At 48.1% G+C, this 13,444-nt stretch overlaps 1 protein-coding gene across 3 annotated transcripts in view; it reads right to left on the bottom strand.

Annotated features, from left to right (window-relative positions):
• Plekha2 (pleckstrin homology domain containing A2) overlaps positions 1 to 13,444 on the bottom strand; it is a 66,594-nt gene that overhangs the window by 16,818 nt on the left and 36,332 nt on the right. For all 3 annotated transcript variants that reach the window (XM_085844062.1, XM_021170743.3, XM_021170742.3), the window contains exons 4-9: positions 8,802 to 8,850; positions 6,852 to 6,949; positions 4,342 to 4,482; positions 3,677 to 3,823; positions 2,266 to 2,334; positions 1,826 to 1,896 (exon numbers count right to left, since the gene is read on the bottom strand). In XM_085844062.1, the coding sequence (XP_085700188.1) occupies positions 1,826 to 1,896; positions 2,266 to 2,334; positions 3,677 to 3,823; positions 4,342 to 4,482; positions 6,852 to 6,949; positions 8,802 to 8,850 (575 nt within the window). The remainder of the gene's footprint in view (positions 1 to 1,825; positions 1,897 to 2,265; positions 2,335 to 3,676; positions 3,824 to 4,341; positions 4,483 to 6,851; positions 6,950 to 8,801; positions 8,851 to 13,444) is intronic.

Below are 13,444 nucleotides of genomic sequence, written 5' to 3'. Positions count from 1 at the left end.
AGAGTCCAGCCCATTGTGGTTGAGGCCACCCCTGGGCAGGTGGTCCTCGGTTCTGTAAGAAAGCAGGTTGAGCAAGCCATGATGAATAAACCAGTAAGCCGCAGCCCTCCATGGCCTCCGCTTCAACTCCTGCCTCCAGATTCCTGGCCTGTTTGAGTTCCTGTCCTGACGTGCTTCAATAATAAACAGTGACATGGAAGGGTAGGTCAAGTAAGTAAGTCCTCTCCTTCCCAGTTCACCTTTTGGTCATGGTGTCTTGAAGAGCAATAGGAAACCAACTAACATAGTGCTCAATGTTTTAACCTTCTAGATTATTCATGCAAGCGCAGGTAAGTCCCAGAGTCCACTGAAGAGGTAAAGTCAACCAAGGAGGGAGCCCCGCCCCCTTTCCATCCACTGCCCAGCTGCGGGCTGTTTTCAATGTCATCTAGTGCAACAGCTGTCATTACTTACAACCGTCCTGAATTCCCCCCAAAGGTCCCAGAGAGGCTACACCACCCAACAGAGCTGAGGCCACAAAACCACAACCTTCCCCCATGGACTTCACCTCCCTGACTCAAGTTCAGTGGGATGCAGGTCAAGTTAGAGGTAAGGGGAGTTTTCAAGACTCTCAGGCTGAACGTTATCCTCCCAAGCTGCCTTCGGATGTCCAAGTAGTCTCCTATCTACGTGGGCCCTCCAGGGTCAGGGGCAATTGGGCATCTCTCATGATCTCTCATGCTGAGTTCTGCCCTCTAGAGCCACACTCGGGACAATGTCTATCTATGGCTACTTTCACAAAATACAAATTATCCCTAGGGGCTTCCCCAGTCTTCTGCCCACCCCACCCCACAACTGCCATTTGAAACTCTTAGTACAGCATCTCTGCCCTGCTTCACGGGATCACATAGCATATGTGTTTATGTAGGGCTGTGCTATGCTTTCTCTGGAGTGCAGGATGCCCTACTATTGATAGACCCCCTTATGACCTACAGCAAGAAAAGATACAAACACGCAGTCTGGACAGATTATAAACACATGCCCAAAAAGATATGCTGGGACTCTATTAAGATTCACTTCCACGAGCATCTGAATTTAGGAACGGGGATGGGACATTCTCCTGTCAAGTCCTGGATCATCTTACGCAGTGCTCTCAGAAGGTGTCTTTCCTAGCGGAAAGAGGAACAAATTAAAAATACTTGTTCTTCCCGTCAAGTGGTAGCAACAGGGAGGCTGTGAGTCACCCCTATGTTAATGGGCACATCAAGAACAAGGGAGGAAAGGTCCGGGAAATTCAGCCTAGGGTAGGGTGTGAAGCCAGAGGAAGGGTCAGGCCTCCTTCATTTCTGACACCCAGGACCTGACTCCTGACTCTACTGCCTGAGAGACACCTAAGCGCCATTCTCTGCTGTCACCAGGAGTCAGCACACAGGCATCATGGGAGTGAGAGTAGGGAAATGGGAAGAGGGTACTTTGTCCAGTGTGACCTTAACTCTGTGCAGTTATGAGGCATTAAGTCAGTGGTCCTGTACCTTCCTAATGCTGTGACCCTTCAATACATGGTACAGTGACTGCAACCATAAAGTTATTTTCACTGTCACTTTGTAACTGTAATGTTGCTACTGTTATGAATCATAATGTAAATATCTGTGTTTTTCTGATGGGCTTAGGCCACCTCTGTGAAACAATCATTTGATACCCGCCCCAAAGGACTGTGATCCCCCAGACTGAGAACCACTGCTCTATAGGGAAGGCTCTTCAACAGAGCCTCAAAAAGGGTAACCAATGAAGATTCCAAGATGACAAACCGAGGCTGTCCTCAAGATGAATAAGAAGAGGCAATTACCCAGACTTGACCAGACACTCGTGAGTCTTGAGAACATCCTTGAGCGGTATGGTTCGCAGAGGCTCTCTGTCCTGATAGGAAAGACAGAAGATGGGCAAATGAAGCTAGGTACATGGCCCAGTGACCCATGCCAGTTCACCAACACCCCTCTCTCAGAGTATTGGCTAAAACCAACCTGGTTTCAAAATAATTATTACAGAGAAGCAATCTATGCAGCAGCTGCTCTGCCCCCCCCACACACACACACACACACAGCAGCTCAGTGCACAGACGCTGGCAGCAGTCCAGGTCTTTGTATAATAGCATCATAAAGAGACACAGGTTGGACAGAGATAAGACAAGAAGTGGCTTGGAAGTCTGTATGGGCCTGGCTTCCACTCATGCATGCCTCTCTGTTACTCAGACCTCTCAGGAGGGACCCAAACCTACGACCTACCTACCTGCTCACACTTGAAGTAGCAGATAGTAAAGTCATCGAGGGCAAAGAAGCGTCGTTTCCAACTCTTCCGCTGAAATGACAAATAAGGAACCAAACCGTCAAGGACAGGGACAGGACTCCAGAGTCAGGACTAGCATTGTCATAGAAAATGTCCAGGGACCCAGTACCATGGAAGCCAGGCTCCCATCTTCAGCAGGGGCAAAGAACTGGAACAATGGAAAGTCCCAGGCCTCCATCTGAGCCCCCATCTTTCCAGTGATCAAGCACCTAACACCTGAAGAGCACCTGAGGGTCCTTCTCTGCTGCCGCCAGGAGCTACTACTGTGTGGGCTAGTTTTCTGTCAACTTGACACAAGCTAAAGCCATCAGAGCGGAGGGAACCTCAATTGAGAAAATGCCTTCATAAGATGGGGCTACAGACAAGCCTGTAAGGCATTTTCTTAATTAGTAATTTATGGAGGAGAGCCCAGGCCATTGTGGGCGGTGCTATCCCTGAGCTGATGATCCTGGGTTCTATAAGAAAGTAGGAAGAGAGGCCCCCTAGGTCTTGCAAACTTTATATGCCCCAGTACAGGGGAACGCCAGGACCAAGAAGTGGGAGTGGGTGGGTAGGGAAGCAGGGTGTGGGGGGAGGGTATAGGGAACTTTCGGGATAGCATTTGAAATGTAAATAAAGAAACTATCTAATAAAATTAAATTTAAAAAGAATAAATAAATAAATAATTGATTAAAGTATAAATAATGATAAACACAAACTCTATAGTTTTTCCTTTGTAAATAGTATCATAATAGGATTTTTCACAAACAAGGCTAACATAAAAGTATGATTTTATGACAATCAAACAAAATAAATTTTGCATCCATTAGCTTGAAAAAAAAAAAAAAAAGAAAGAAAGCAGGCTGAGCAAGCTATGAAGGAGCAAGTCAGTAAGCAGCACCCTCCATGGCCCTGCATCAGCTCCTGCTCCAGGATCCTGCCCTGCTTGACTTCCTGTCCTGATTCCCTTCAGTGGTGATGGACCATGATGTGGAAGTGTAAGCCAAATAAACCCTTTCCTCCACAAGTTGCTTTTGGTCATGGTGTTTCACTGAAGCTATAGAAACCCTGACTAAGACAACTATGTCATCAGCTCATCATCTTAGGAGCAAGAGTTGGGAAATAGGAGGGAAATCTGACCATCAGTGTGCAAAGTGCATCAGTTTGAAGGCAGTAAGGCTTTTTACCACCACAGGCAAGCTTTCTGGGGGACTAATGGCTAGTTAACATATTACCATAAGTAGTTAACATATAACCCAATGGCAGTCAACATAGAGAGGTACAGATCTTCCTCTCTTTCTCCTCTGCTACATCCATGCCCACTGGATCCCCAGCAGTAATAGAACCCCAGTTGTAGCCCCTGTGCTGGACTCACCACATTCCCTTGCTTCACACAGTAGCCACTCTTAATGAGGGGAGGCCCAGTGGAAGGACGGCAGCCTGATGTGGGGATGTAGCTCTGAGACCTTCGAAGGAAGGCGTGAGTCCCTGGCTCGCACCCTTCCTGCCCATCCCCACCGTTCTACAAGGAAACAGCAGAAACAGCAACACTGTTAATATCCCAGTCATTCCTCTGTGGGCTCCTTCCAGCCTTCTCACCACACCTCTGGTCTTTTTGATATAATGTCAGTCGAAGAACTAAGAGCTGACGTTGCCCCCAGTTAGCCGATGCTCTAGTGTTTTCCCAAAGTATGATGCTAGCTAGAGACCCAGAAGAGGAAGGAGAGACGACATAGAACTGAAGGAGTCACAAGTACCCAAATGGGACTGCAGACTTGTGTCTAGTCTCACTGCCTCCCTCAGCCCTGTTTTCTTTGTGATTTATGAGTGTGCATTGCCTGGGTCTTAAGCAAAAGCCTAGAGGCCACACATGCTCAAGATGTCATGATGTCATGTCCCCAACTTCTACATTGGCACTGAACACATCCATCCTGCACTATATCATCCCGGTCACCTTCTTCACTAGCTCCCCATCCTAATGCTTTGTGCAGGTCCTTGGGCACAATGCATAGGTCTTCACTCCCTGCAAAGCAACAGCACCTGGCTGATAGGCGTTTGTACCACCACGCCCCCGATGATCTCAGTCTTGTAGGCCACCTGCGGCTTCTTCTCTAGGGTGGGAGGAGCTGTTAAGTTTTTGAGAACTTCTGTGGCCAAGGGTACCGTCCCAGCCTTGGGTACCTAGGAAGAAAGGTGATATGGTCAGCAAGAGATAGAAAGCTTAGGAAGAGAGCAGAACCACAAACAGGATGTGGGGAGAAATGGAAAGCTAATTTACTAACACAGAGACAAACACACACACACACACATACTTCCTTTAAATTATGCACACATACACATAACACACACAAGCACATATACATATATGTACATATACACATAGATATACACACATATACAAACACACCATACACACACATAGATACATATACTATATACATACATGCACAAACGTAGACATACATACACACACAAAGATACGTGCACATACACATACACTATAATATACATACATATAACACACACAGACACATATATACACATATAGATATATACATGTACACATCTGTGCACAGAGATACACACATACAACACACAAGCACATATACACATGTATACACACATATAGATATATACACATAAACACAGATACACATGCATACACCCATACACACACACACACATATATACACACACATGCTTACACACACAAAACACATATACACACATATGTATATCACACATATACATGCACACATACAAATACATAACATACACACAGAACAAACTTACTGCATACCTATAGGATGAGCTAACCCTAGTTAGGATGCAAAGAAGAGGCATGAGCCCTGTCCTCTTGACACTCATATATATGCCAGTAGTTAAGACTGAACAAAAAATTCTCAGCAAAACAAGAAGTCGGAAAAATGAACAGGGCATGGTAGAATGTATATGTACGTGTGTGTATGTATGTATATGTATATATGTATGTATTCTGCCACCACCTTTTCAAATCAACCCAGAAATTCACCCTTCTCCTCTCCTTCAGTGTCCTGATGTGTAGCAATGCACAACATGGCCCAACCAGTGCCAAGGAGAGTGTAGTGCTCAGCTCCCCACTGCGTCCTCTTAGCTCAGGGGCATGATTGTCTCAATTTTACATATAAGGTAAACACAGATCATCAACGTTGTGTCCTTTACTCCTTAAAATGCTAACTATCACTACCTCCTCAGGCCACCCTCACTAATTTCCTGTGGGATGTCATACCAACATCCCAGAGACAGCACACAGCAAAACCTGTCTTCTGCCAGCCTTGCCTCACGCTCCTCTGCAGGTTGACCAGAACAGTAAACAGCTGTCACATTGCTTAAACAGCTACAGTTAACCCTGCTTGAGCCCAACGATACAGATGCTGAGTAGACAGAGATTCCATCTACCAACATCCTTTGGAACCTTAAGGTTTCTGGAAGAATAATTTGTCCCGGCAATGGGCATTTCAATTCAAAGTCGTGAGAAGACAAGCACTTCTGACTGTACAACACAGAATTTCTAAGTTTTCAGCAACTGTGGTAGACCCGACTCTGCCTGTCTTGCTGAGTTTCTTTTTACTATTGTCCTCCTCTTCCCCCTAAAGCCGTTTACTAAACATTCCCCATGTTAGATGCTTGGTCCCCAGCACGCAGCACCATTGGGAAGCAGAGGAACTTTCCAGAGATGGGGAGGAGTGGGAAAAGTTGGGTTACTGGGCATAAGCCCTCTGTGGGGATAGTGGGACCCCAGTGCCTTCTTGTTTTGTTCTTTGCTTCCCAACCACAGGTTTCTCACTCCGCATGTCCCACCTTACTACCCTGCCTCATCACAGGCCCAAAACAACAGGGATAAACCCCATGAACTACAAAAAACAAATGCCATGATCTGTAATTAGCCTTTCCTTCTTGTAACTTGACTGTTTTGAGCAGGTTATCACCGTGCTGAGAAGCTAACACATTTCTTTTTCCTTCCCTTTTAACTCTTCTTTCTTTCTTGTAAAAATATTCCTTGGGAATAGGAAATAGATTCTTCATTAGCCATGTCCAGGATAACCTGAGTCCTTAACACAATCCGTGGACGAGTTCCCAGGTTTGCAAAGCTCTTAGAAGACGTTTTCCAGGCACAACTAAGAAGAATATCCCCCAAACTAGAAAGAAACAGACCTGAGTTCCTCTCGTGTGCTTTCCCAGTTCCTCTGCTTCTTGTTAGCAATCCCTTTTCCAACACCACAACAATGAGTCAGCAGTGTCCCACAATTACCCAGGACGGGACTGACAGAAGCCCTCCCAGGAAGCACAAAAGAGACTCCACAAACTTCCTCTTGAACTCCGTTCAGACTCAAACTCTCAAGTTCACTGGTAGTTGTCCACCAGTGGACAAGAGGAGGTTAGATAGAGATGGGTCTTCACAGGCTCTGAGGCAAGGCCCTGCTGCCCTCTGAGCTCTGCCCCTTCCCCACTGAAGTCAAGAGCCGGGACCCCCCACTTTCCCTACCAGAGAGAACAGAGGGTATACATACAGTGATCTTGCTGGCTTGGTTCAAGGCTTCTACCCAGTCCTTCAGATCTTTCTGGTCGTTGGCTTGAAGAAAATATCTCTGAGACAGGGCATTGATAACTATAAACGTAACAGGGAAGGAGAAAGAAGGTACCGGGTCAGGATTTGGAGATCACAAGAGACCAGGAAGTTAGGGTGTCTGAGGTGACAAGACCCATGAGGCCATTCAGAAGATCAAGAACCTGCCCAGGGTGTTAAGTCACATGCATGCTCAGAAGCAGCAGACCCCTGCAACACATTCATCAGCTACCAGAGTGACGCTGGCATTAACAGTGGCTTCAATGCGCTATTGGTGACAATGAAGCTACTTATATGCCACCAGTAAGACACTTAGTCGGGACCCTAGGGCTTGCTTCTACCAGTATGATCTTGTCTTGTCTGTGCCTGGGAAATGGAACAACACTTGCTTGAGACCTGTAGCCTTGGCCTCACTTTCTTTTTTTTTTTTTTTTTTTTTGGTTTTTCGAGACAGGGTTTCTCTGTGTAGCCCTGGCTGTCCTGGCACTCACTTTGTAGACCAGGCTGGCCTCGAACTCGGAAATCCGCCTGCCTCTGCCTCCCGAGTGCTGGGACTAAAGGCGTGCGCCACCACGCCCAGCCTCACTTTCTTTTTTTTTTTTTTAAAAAGATTTATTTATTTATTATATGTAAGTACACTGTAGCGTCTTCAGACACTCCAGAAGAGGACGCCAGATCTCGTTACGGATGGTTGTGAGCCACCATGTGGTTGCTGGGATTTGAACTCTGGACCTTCGGAAGAGCAGTCGGGTGCTCTTACCCACTGAGCCATCTCACCAGCCCTTGGCCTCACTTTCAACCTGTTCCTCCCTCTGGGCATTCCCTTAATCACAGCTTACCTCTGATTGATTGATTGATTGATTGATTGATTGATTGGTTGATTGATTGACTTTCATCATTATCACTAATATATCTTTAAGTGAGCTGACCACAAAATTTAAGAGTGACTTCTAAACTTAGCAATAATATTTGGAAGGAACAGGAAAAAGAAGAGAGCCAACCTGAAGTTGGGAGAAAGAAGTCACTTCATCCCTCTGGCCCAAGACTGAAGTCAAGAAGCCGTTGCCGAGGAGACAAAGAACTCGCTGTTTCCATTCATACAAACAGCTCTTTATTGAGGACCCACTATGTGCCAGCAGCCATCTTATGTGCTGAGGACGTGCAGTGACGACGCAGGAAGTGACTCTGCCTCCCTGAAGCTCCTGCTCAGAGCCTCCCTGGACACAGAAAGGCCTCAGCATTTGCTCAGAGCGAGGGCTACTTAGCAATACAGTCGCCAAGCGGACCAACTGAAGATAGACTTGAGGCATTGGTGGAGTGGCTCTGCGCCTTTGCCACTAGCCCCCAGCCCCCAACTACAACTCATATGGCAATCTTGAGACCCTACATATGCCTTCCTTCATTTTAATGCTTCCCTGCCTTTTCCCCCCTTTTCTCGGACCTTATCATGTCCTGAGTACACCGCTGCTCAGTTCTAAAGTGAAGGCTCCCAGAGACTTCTACCAGATGCTTTCTGTCCACCTTAAACAGAAATACAGCTTGCCTCATAATCTCAGCACATTGGAGTCTGGGTGCAGCAGGGGCAAAGTTCCAGGGCAGCTTTGACAGCTTTGGGGGTGGGGGGAGAGAAGAAGGGGAAGGAGGAAAAGGAAGAAGGTCAGGAGGCAGATGGCCAGCAGAAGCCAACCTAGCTAAAAGGCTGCTGGCCCCTGTGTGCCTGGTCGCAAGTTATTAAAAATCTTCACAGGGGTATTACTCGGCACCCAGAACATCCCTATTATCTAAGCTACTCATGCATACAGGATACAGCTCCCATGGGATCACAGGGCTGTCTTCCACGGAAATGAAGTTATCACAGGTCTATGGCGAAAAGCCACTGTGGCTCAGTACTTACCGAAGCAGAATGGAGTTTTAGGTTTCTGCTTTGGGGTAGCTATGCTCACCTATATCAAATAAAGACAGAGAGAGACATGAGTGTGCTTTCATCAGTGTGGAAAACGTTTACCTTGAAAATATTTCATACGTAAGAAGAACATCTCAAACCTATGTATATTTGAAGACTGACAATTGAGTGTCTTGCCTCCATCCCTTAAGAAACTGGCACGGGCCGGGCAATGGTGGCACATGCCTTTAACCCCAGCACTCAGGAGGCAGAGGCAGGTGGATTTCTGAGTTCGAGGTCAGCCTGGTCTACAAAGTGAGTTCCAGGTCAGCCAGGGCTATACAGAGAAACCCTGTCTCAAAAAAAAAAAAAAAAAAGAAACTGGTACGTTCAGTCCTATTCCTTAGAGCAGGGCTTCTCACCCTTCCTAACGCAGCAACCCTTTAATGGTCAGTTCTTCCTGTTGTAGTGACAACCAATTTATTTTGTTGCTACTTCGTAACTGTAATTCATACTGTTATGAGTTATAATGTAAAAGTCTGACATGCTAGATGGTGTTGAATGACCTCTGTAAAAGGGGTCATTCGACTCCCAAAGGGGTCACAGCCCTCAGGTTGAGAACCACTCTCTTAGATACTCTTCTGTGGCAGAACTTCTACCATCCACATAACTGGTATCCTGGTGCCTGTACTAACTTTTGTCTCTGCAAGAACACTCTAAAAGCCACTGGGGTCCAGACAAGATTTTCTCTGAGCCACAAGATCTAGCAGAGTCCCATTCATTCCAGCAGGCTTCTACTATGCTCTCGAGAGCTAACCCCTTTCCCAGAACAGTCTCCCAACTGAAGGTGCTTAGGGCGTACAAATTCTAACCAAAGCAGAAGGGAACAGCAGGCACTCTTATCTGAAGGTCTAACTATTTATGCTGCCCATGCACAAAGGCAACTCTCCGGATGAGTGAGCTCACCTGGTTATATTCAAAAGCAGGGCCTGTGTAGACGGGACCACTGGTGTGCTTTACCTAGTTTTTACAATCCTGTCCCTTATATGGGTTTTGCTGAGTGTCTGCATAGGAGACCACATCATTCAGGTTCATGCTCCATCACAGCCTACAAAGATCTGGTGATTATCCACCAAATGGATGCTGGGCCAGCCATGCTGGAACACTCCACCCAACCCACTTACCAGGGTTGCCTAGAGATGCAGCACCTAGCACGGAACCCATCCACATACAGTCAGCATCCTGCCCAGGACACTGGCCTCTCAGTCCCCTTCCTAGATTTCCCAGATCTCCTTATTCTTCTCTCTGGACTCTGGGACTTGGAAGTAGAAGCATGGATTCAAGTCTTGAAGTGAGCTTCTTTGAGGCTCACAGTTGCCAAGATCTAACCATGATTGGCACACTGGTCTCTACGCTCTTGCTCTTGCCCCTAAAGTCTTCCTAGATACCTGCCCTGATTCCTTAGCCAAATAACATTGCCCCAAATACTCAACCAGGAACTGGGGTGACACCTGTAAAATATCAAAAGGATAAATAGTAGAGGTTTGTTTTGGAATCAGTCTCAAATCATTAGGTGTGTGATCTCCATTAGATGTTCTGTCAAGAAAGGAATCACAGTCACGTTCCTATGGAGTTAACAGAAGCATCGAATATGTCAGTGCAAGCAAGAGACCTGGCTACACTGCCATGTAGAATCTACTCATGAAAGAGGGACTATGGTGTCAGGCAAGGCAGCATTCATCTGTAATCCCAGCACTTGGGAGGCTGACACAAAAGGGCCTTGACTTTAGGCTACACAGCAAGTTTCTGGCTAGCCTGGGTTACATGGATGCACCCCATCTTAAAACAAATCACACACTACAATAATAATAATAATAATAATAAATAATATAATAATAAATATTTAAAATATAACTTAAAAACCACACATGGCATTTTCAATGTTAATAATTAAATTGTAAATAACATTACATCAACCTCAGTGACAAGTATTTAAAACCCAAGATGTCACATTACCCCTGTTTCTGAAGGATGAAGAACTACATCTGCTGATGACTTCCTACTAGCAGAATCCCAAGGCTGCCCAGACTATCACTAAGGGAAGGAGAGACAGAAACTATGTAGATGTGTGTGTGTGTGTGTGTGTGTGTGTGTGTGTGTGTGTGTGTGTTCATTCCACTGTATTGACGAAGAAACTCTGAAGCAAGGTGGAGGCCAGGTAGCCTAAGAAATTTCTGAAAAACATGAGGAAGAGCTCAGACAGACAACTGGCAGTAGTCATGCCTCCATGCTTCACAGGTAGCATTTAGGAGACTGCCAGTCCTGGCCCTGAACCACCTTGTTTTCCTGGGGTACAGTCCAAGCCAGTTGCTGGTCTGCAGCTACTCATTTCCTGGCTGTGAACCTCGCCATCTATGTTTCCAGGCAACCTCCAGTCCTCTGCTGGAGCTGTGCTGTACTGGGCTATGCTGGGCTGGGCTGGGCTGGGCTGTGCTGTGCTGGGCTATGCTGGGCTGGGCTGGGCTGGGCTATGCTGGGCTGGGCTGTGCTGGGCTGTGCTGTGCTGGGCTATGCTGGGCTGGGCTGTGCTGGGCTATGCTGGACTGGGCTGGGCTGGGCTGGGCTGTGCTGTGCTGTGCTGGGCTGGGCTATGCTGGACTGGGCTGTGCTGTGCTGGGCTGGGCTGGGCTGGGCTGGGCTGGGCTGGGCTGGGCTATGCTGGGCTGAGCTGTGCTGTGCTGGGCTATGCTGTGCTTGGCTGTGCTGTGCTGTGCTGTGCTATGCTGGCTGGGCTGGACTGTGCTGTGCTGGGCTGTGCTGGGCTGGGCTATGCTGGACTGGGCTATGCTGGGCTGTGCTGGGCTGGGCTATGCTGGACTGGGCTATGCTGGGCTGTGCTGGGCTGGGCTATGCTGGACTGGGCTGGGCTGGACTGTGCTGTGCTGGGCTGTGCTGTGCTGTGTTGTGCTGTGCTGTGCTGGGCTGGGCTGGGCTATGCTGTGCTTGGCTGTGCTGTGCTGTGCTGTGCTGTGCTGTGCTGTGCTGTGCTGTGCTGTGCTGGGCCGTGCTGTGCTGGGCCGTGCTGTGCTGGGCTGTGCTGGGCTGTGCTATGCTGGGCTAGGCTGGGCTGGGCTATGCTGGGCTGTGCTTGGCTGTGCTGGGCTGGGCTGGGCTGGGCTGGGCTGGGCTGGGCTGTGCTGTGCTGTGCTGTGCTGTGCTGTGCTGTGCTGTGCTGTGCTGTGCTTGGCTGGGTTCCTGCATTAACCCTGAGTGTCATGGACCTACTGTTTTCTGGCCCTAGGAACCCACCCACCTCCCAGCTTCCTTCTCATCCAGCTGGCAATTTTGATGGAGTTGTGAAGCTTGGTCCCTAAGATCCTCTCTACCTTGTCTGTAGCATCGCCCTTTCCTGGACAGACTCCTATTTATCACCGGCTGAACAGAGTGCCACTGGCTGACCCTTTGACCCCACGTGGATTACAAATGATCATGCTCACTGCGCTGATTAGTCAGCCTGGGAAAATGCTACCCATGCAGTTAGTGTGAGAACCAGAGATTCCAAAGGCGATACTCGGCTTTCTGCTTGTTCATATTCGTATATGCACTTTATAGTCTGAGGGTCCACATGCATGTGCATTTACAGTGTGCCCCAGCCTCATGGCTTAGCATGGAAGCGTTGTTGGGCAAAGTAATTCATTGCCAAACTAATGAGATTGATCCCTGTTCTGTCCTGCTTAGCTGTAGACCAGGGTTAAGAACCTCCACAGACCAGTTTCTCCCTTAGTAACACCAGTGTGAGAAGGTAAATGTCCTTCTCACAGACACAGGGCAGCAGGCACAGAAAATTAATTTGTCCACCTGTGGCTACGTCCACAGAGAAGAGCTGTTGCAGAACTCTGACTTTGGCCTCTGTCCCTGACAGCCTGCCCCCAGAGGCTTGGACAGCGCCCCCCCCCCCCCCCGCCCTCATCTACCTTCCACTTGTTGGTGACAGTGTCAGGCTACAGCCATCTTCAAACACAGGAAGAGCACAGGCCCTACAGGAAGCAGTGTGGCCACAGGTGGGTGAGGACATCCAACAGTCTGACTCAAGTGAGGGCACCCAGGCACAAACATTCTCATACCACAAGGCAGACACAATTGAGTCACTGCCCAACAGTGGTCGGCTGGCAGGTCCTGTGAGCATGCCAACATCGAGAGAGTGTTGGGGTGAAGAAAAGAATACCCTTGGGGCCCCCCACGAGTGACGCAGAAGAGCCACCCGGCAGCTGGACAGTCTCGGGAGCTTTCGATTATCAGACGCAGTAGCAACCTACGAGTCACCCAAGCATCGGGACACCGTGAGGGCCAGCCACACCCTGTCTGCCGTTGGCCGGAAGTGAGGCCTCTCAGCACCCGGGACAAAAGCAGAGGAAGGTCTTGGCGAACTCAAAAGCATGCCCCAGTGTCAGAGGAGACAGTGTCCCACAACAAAGTAAGAAAGCCACCCACACAATCATCAGAGGCCTTTCAAGTTGGTACATATGTAAGCATATGTACCTGGAGATTCAGCAGTGCCCTTCAGTGGGCTCTCTAGAGCAGTAGTAGCTCTCAACCTTCCTATCACCGTGGCCTCTTCTCTTCTCTTCTCTTTTCTTTTCTTTTCTTTTTCCTCT

Source organism: Mus caroli, unplaced genomic scaffold (assembly GCF_978045245.1).
Source record: "Mus caroli unplaced genomic scaffold, Mus_caroli_1 scaffold_10, whole genome shotgun sequence".
In the NCBI taxonomy this organism is placed as follows: domain Eukaryota; kingdom Metazoa; phylum Chordata; class Mammalia; order Rodentia; family Muridae; genus Mus; species Mus caroli.
Note: the sequence above shows the minus strand (reverse complement) of the source record. Positions and strands in the feature narration are given on the sequence as shown.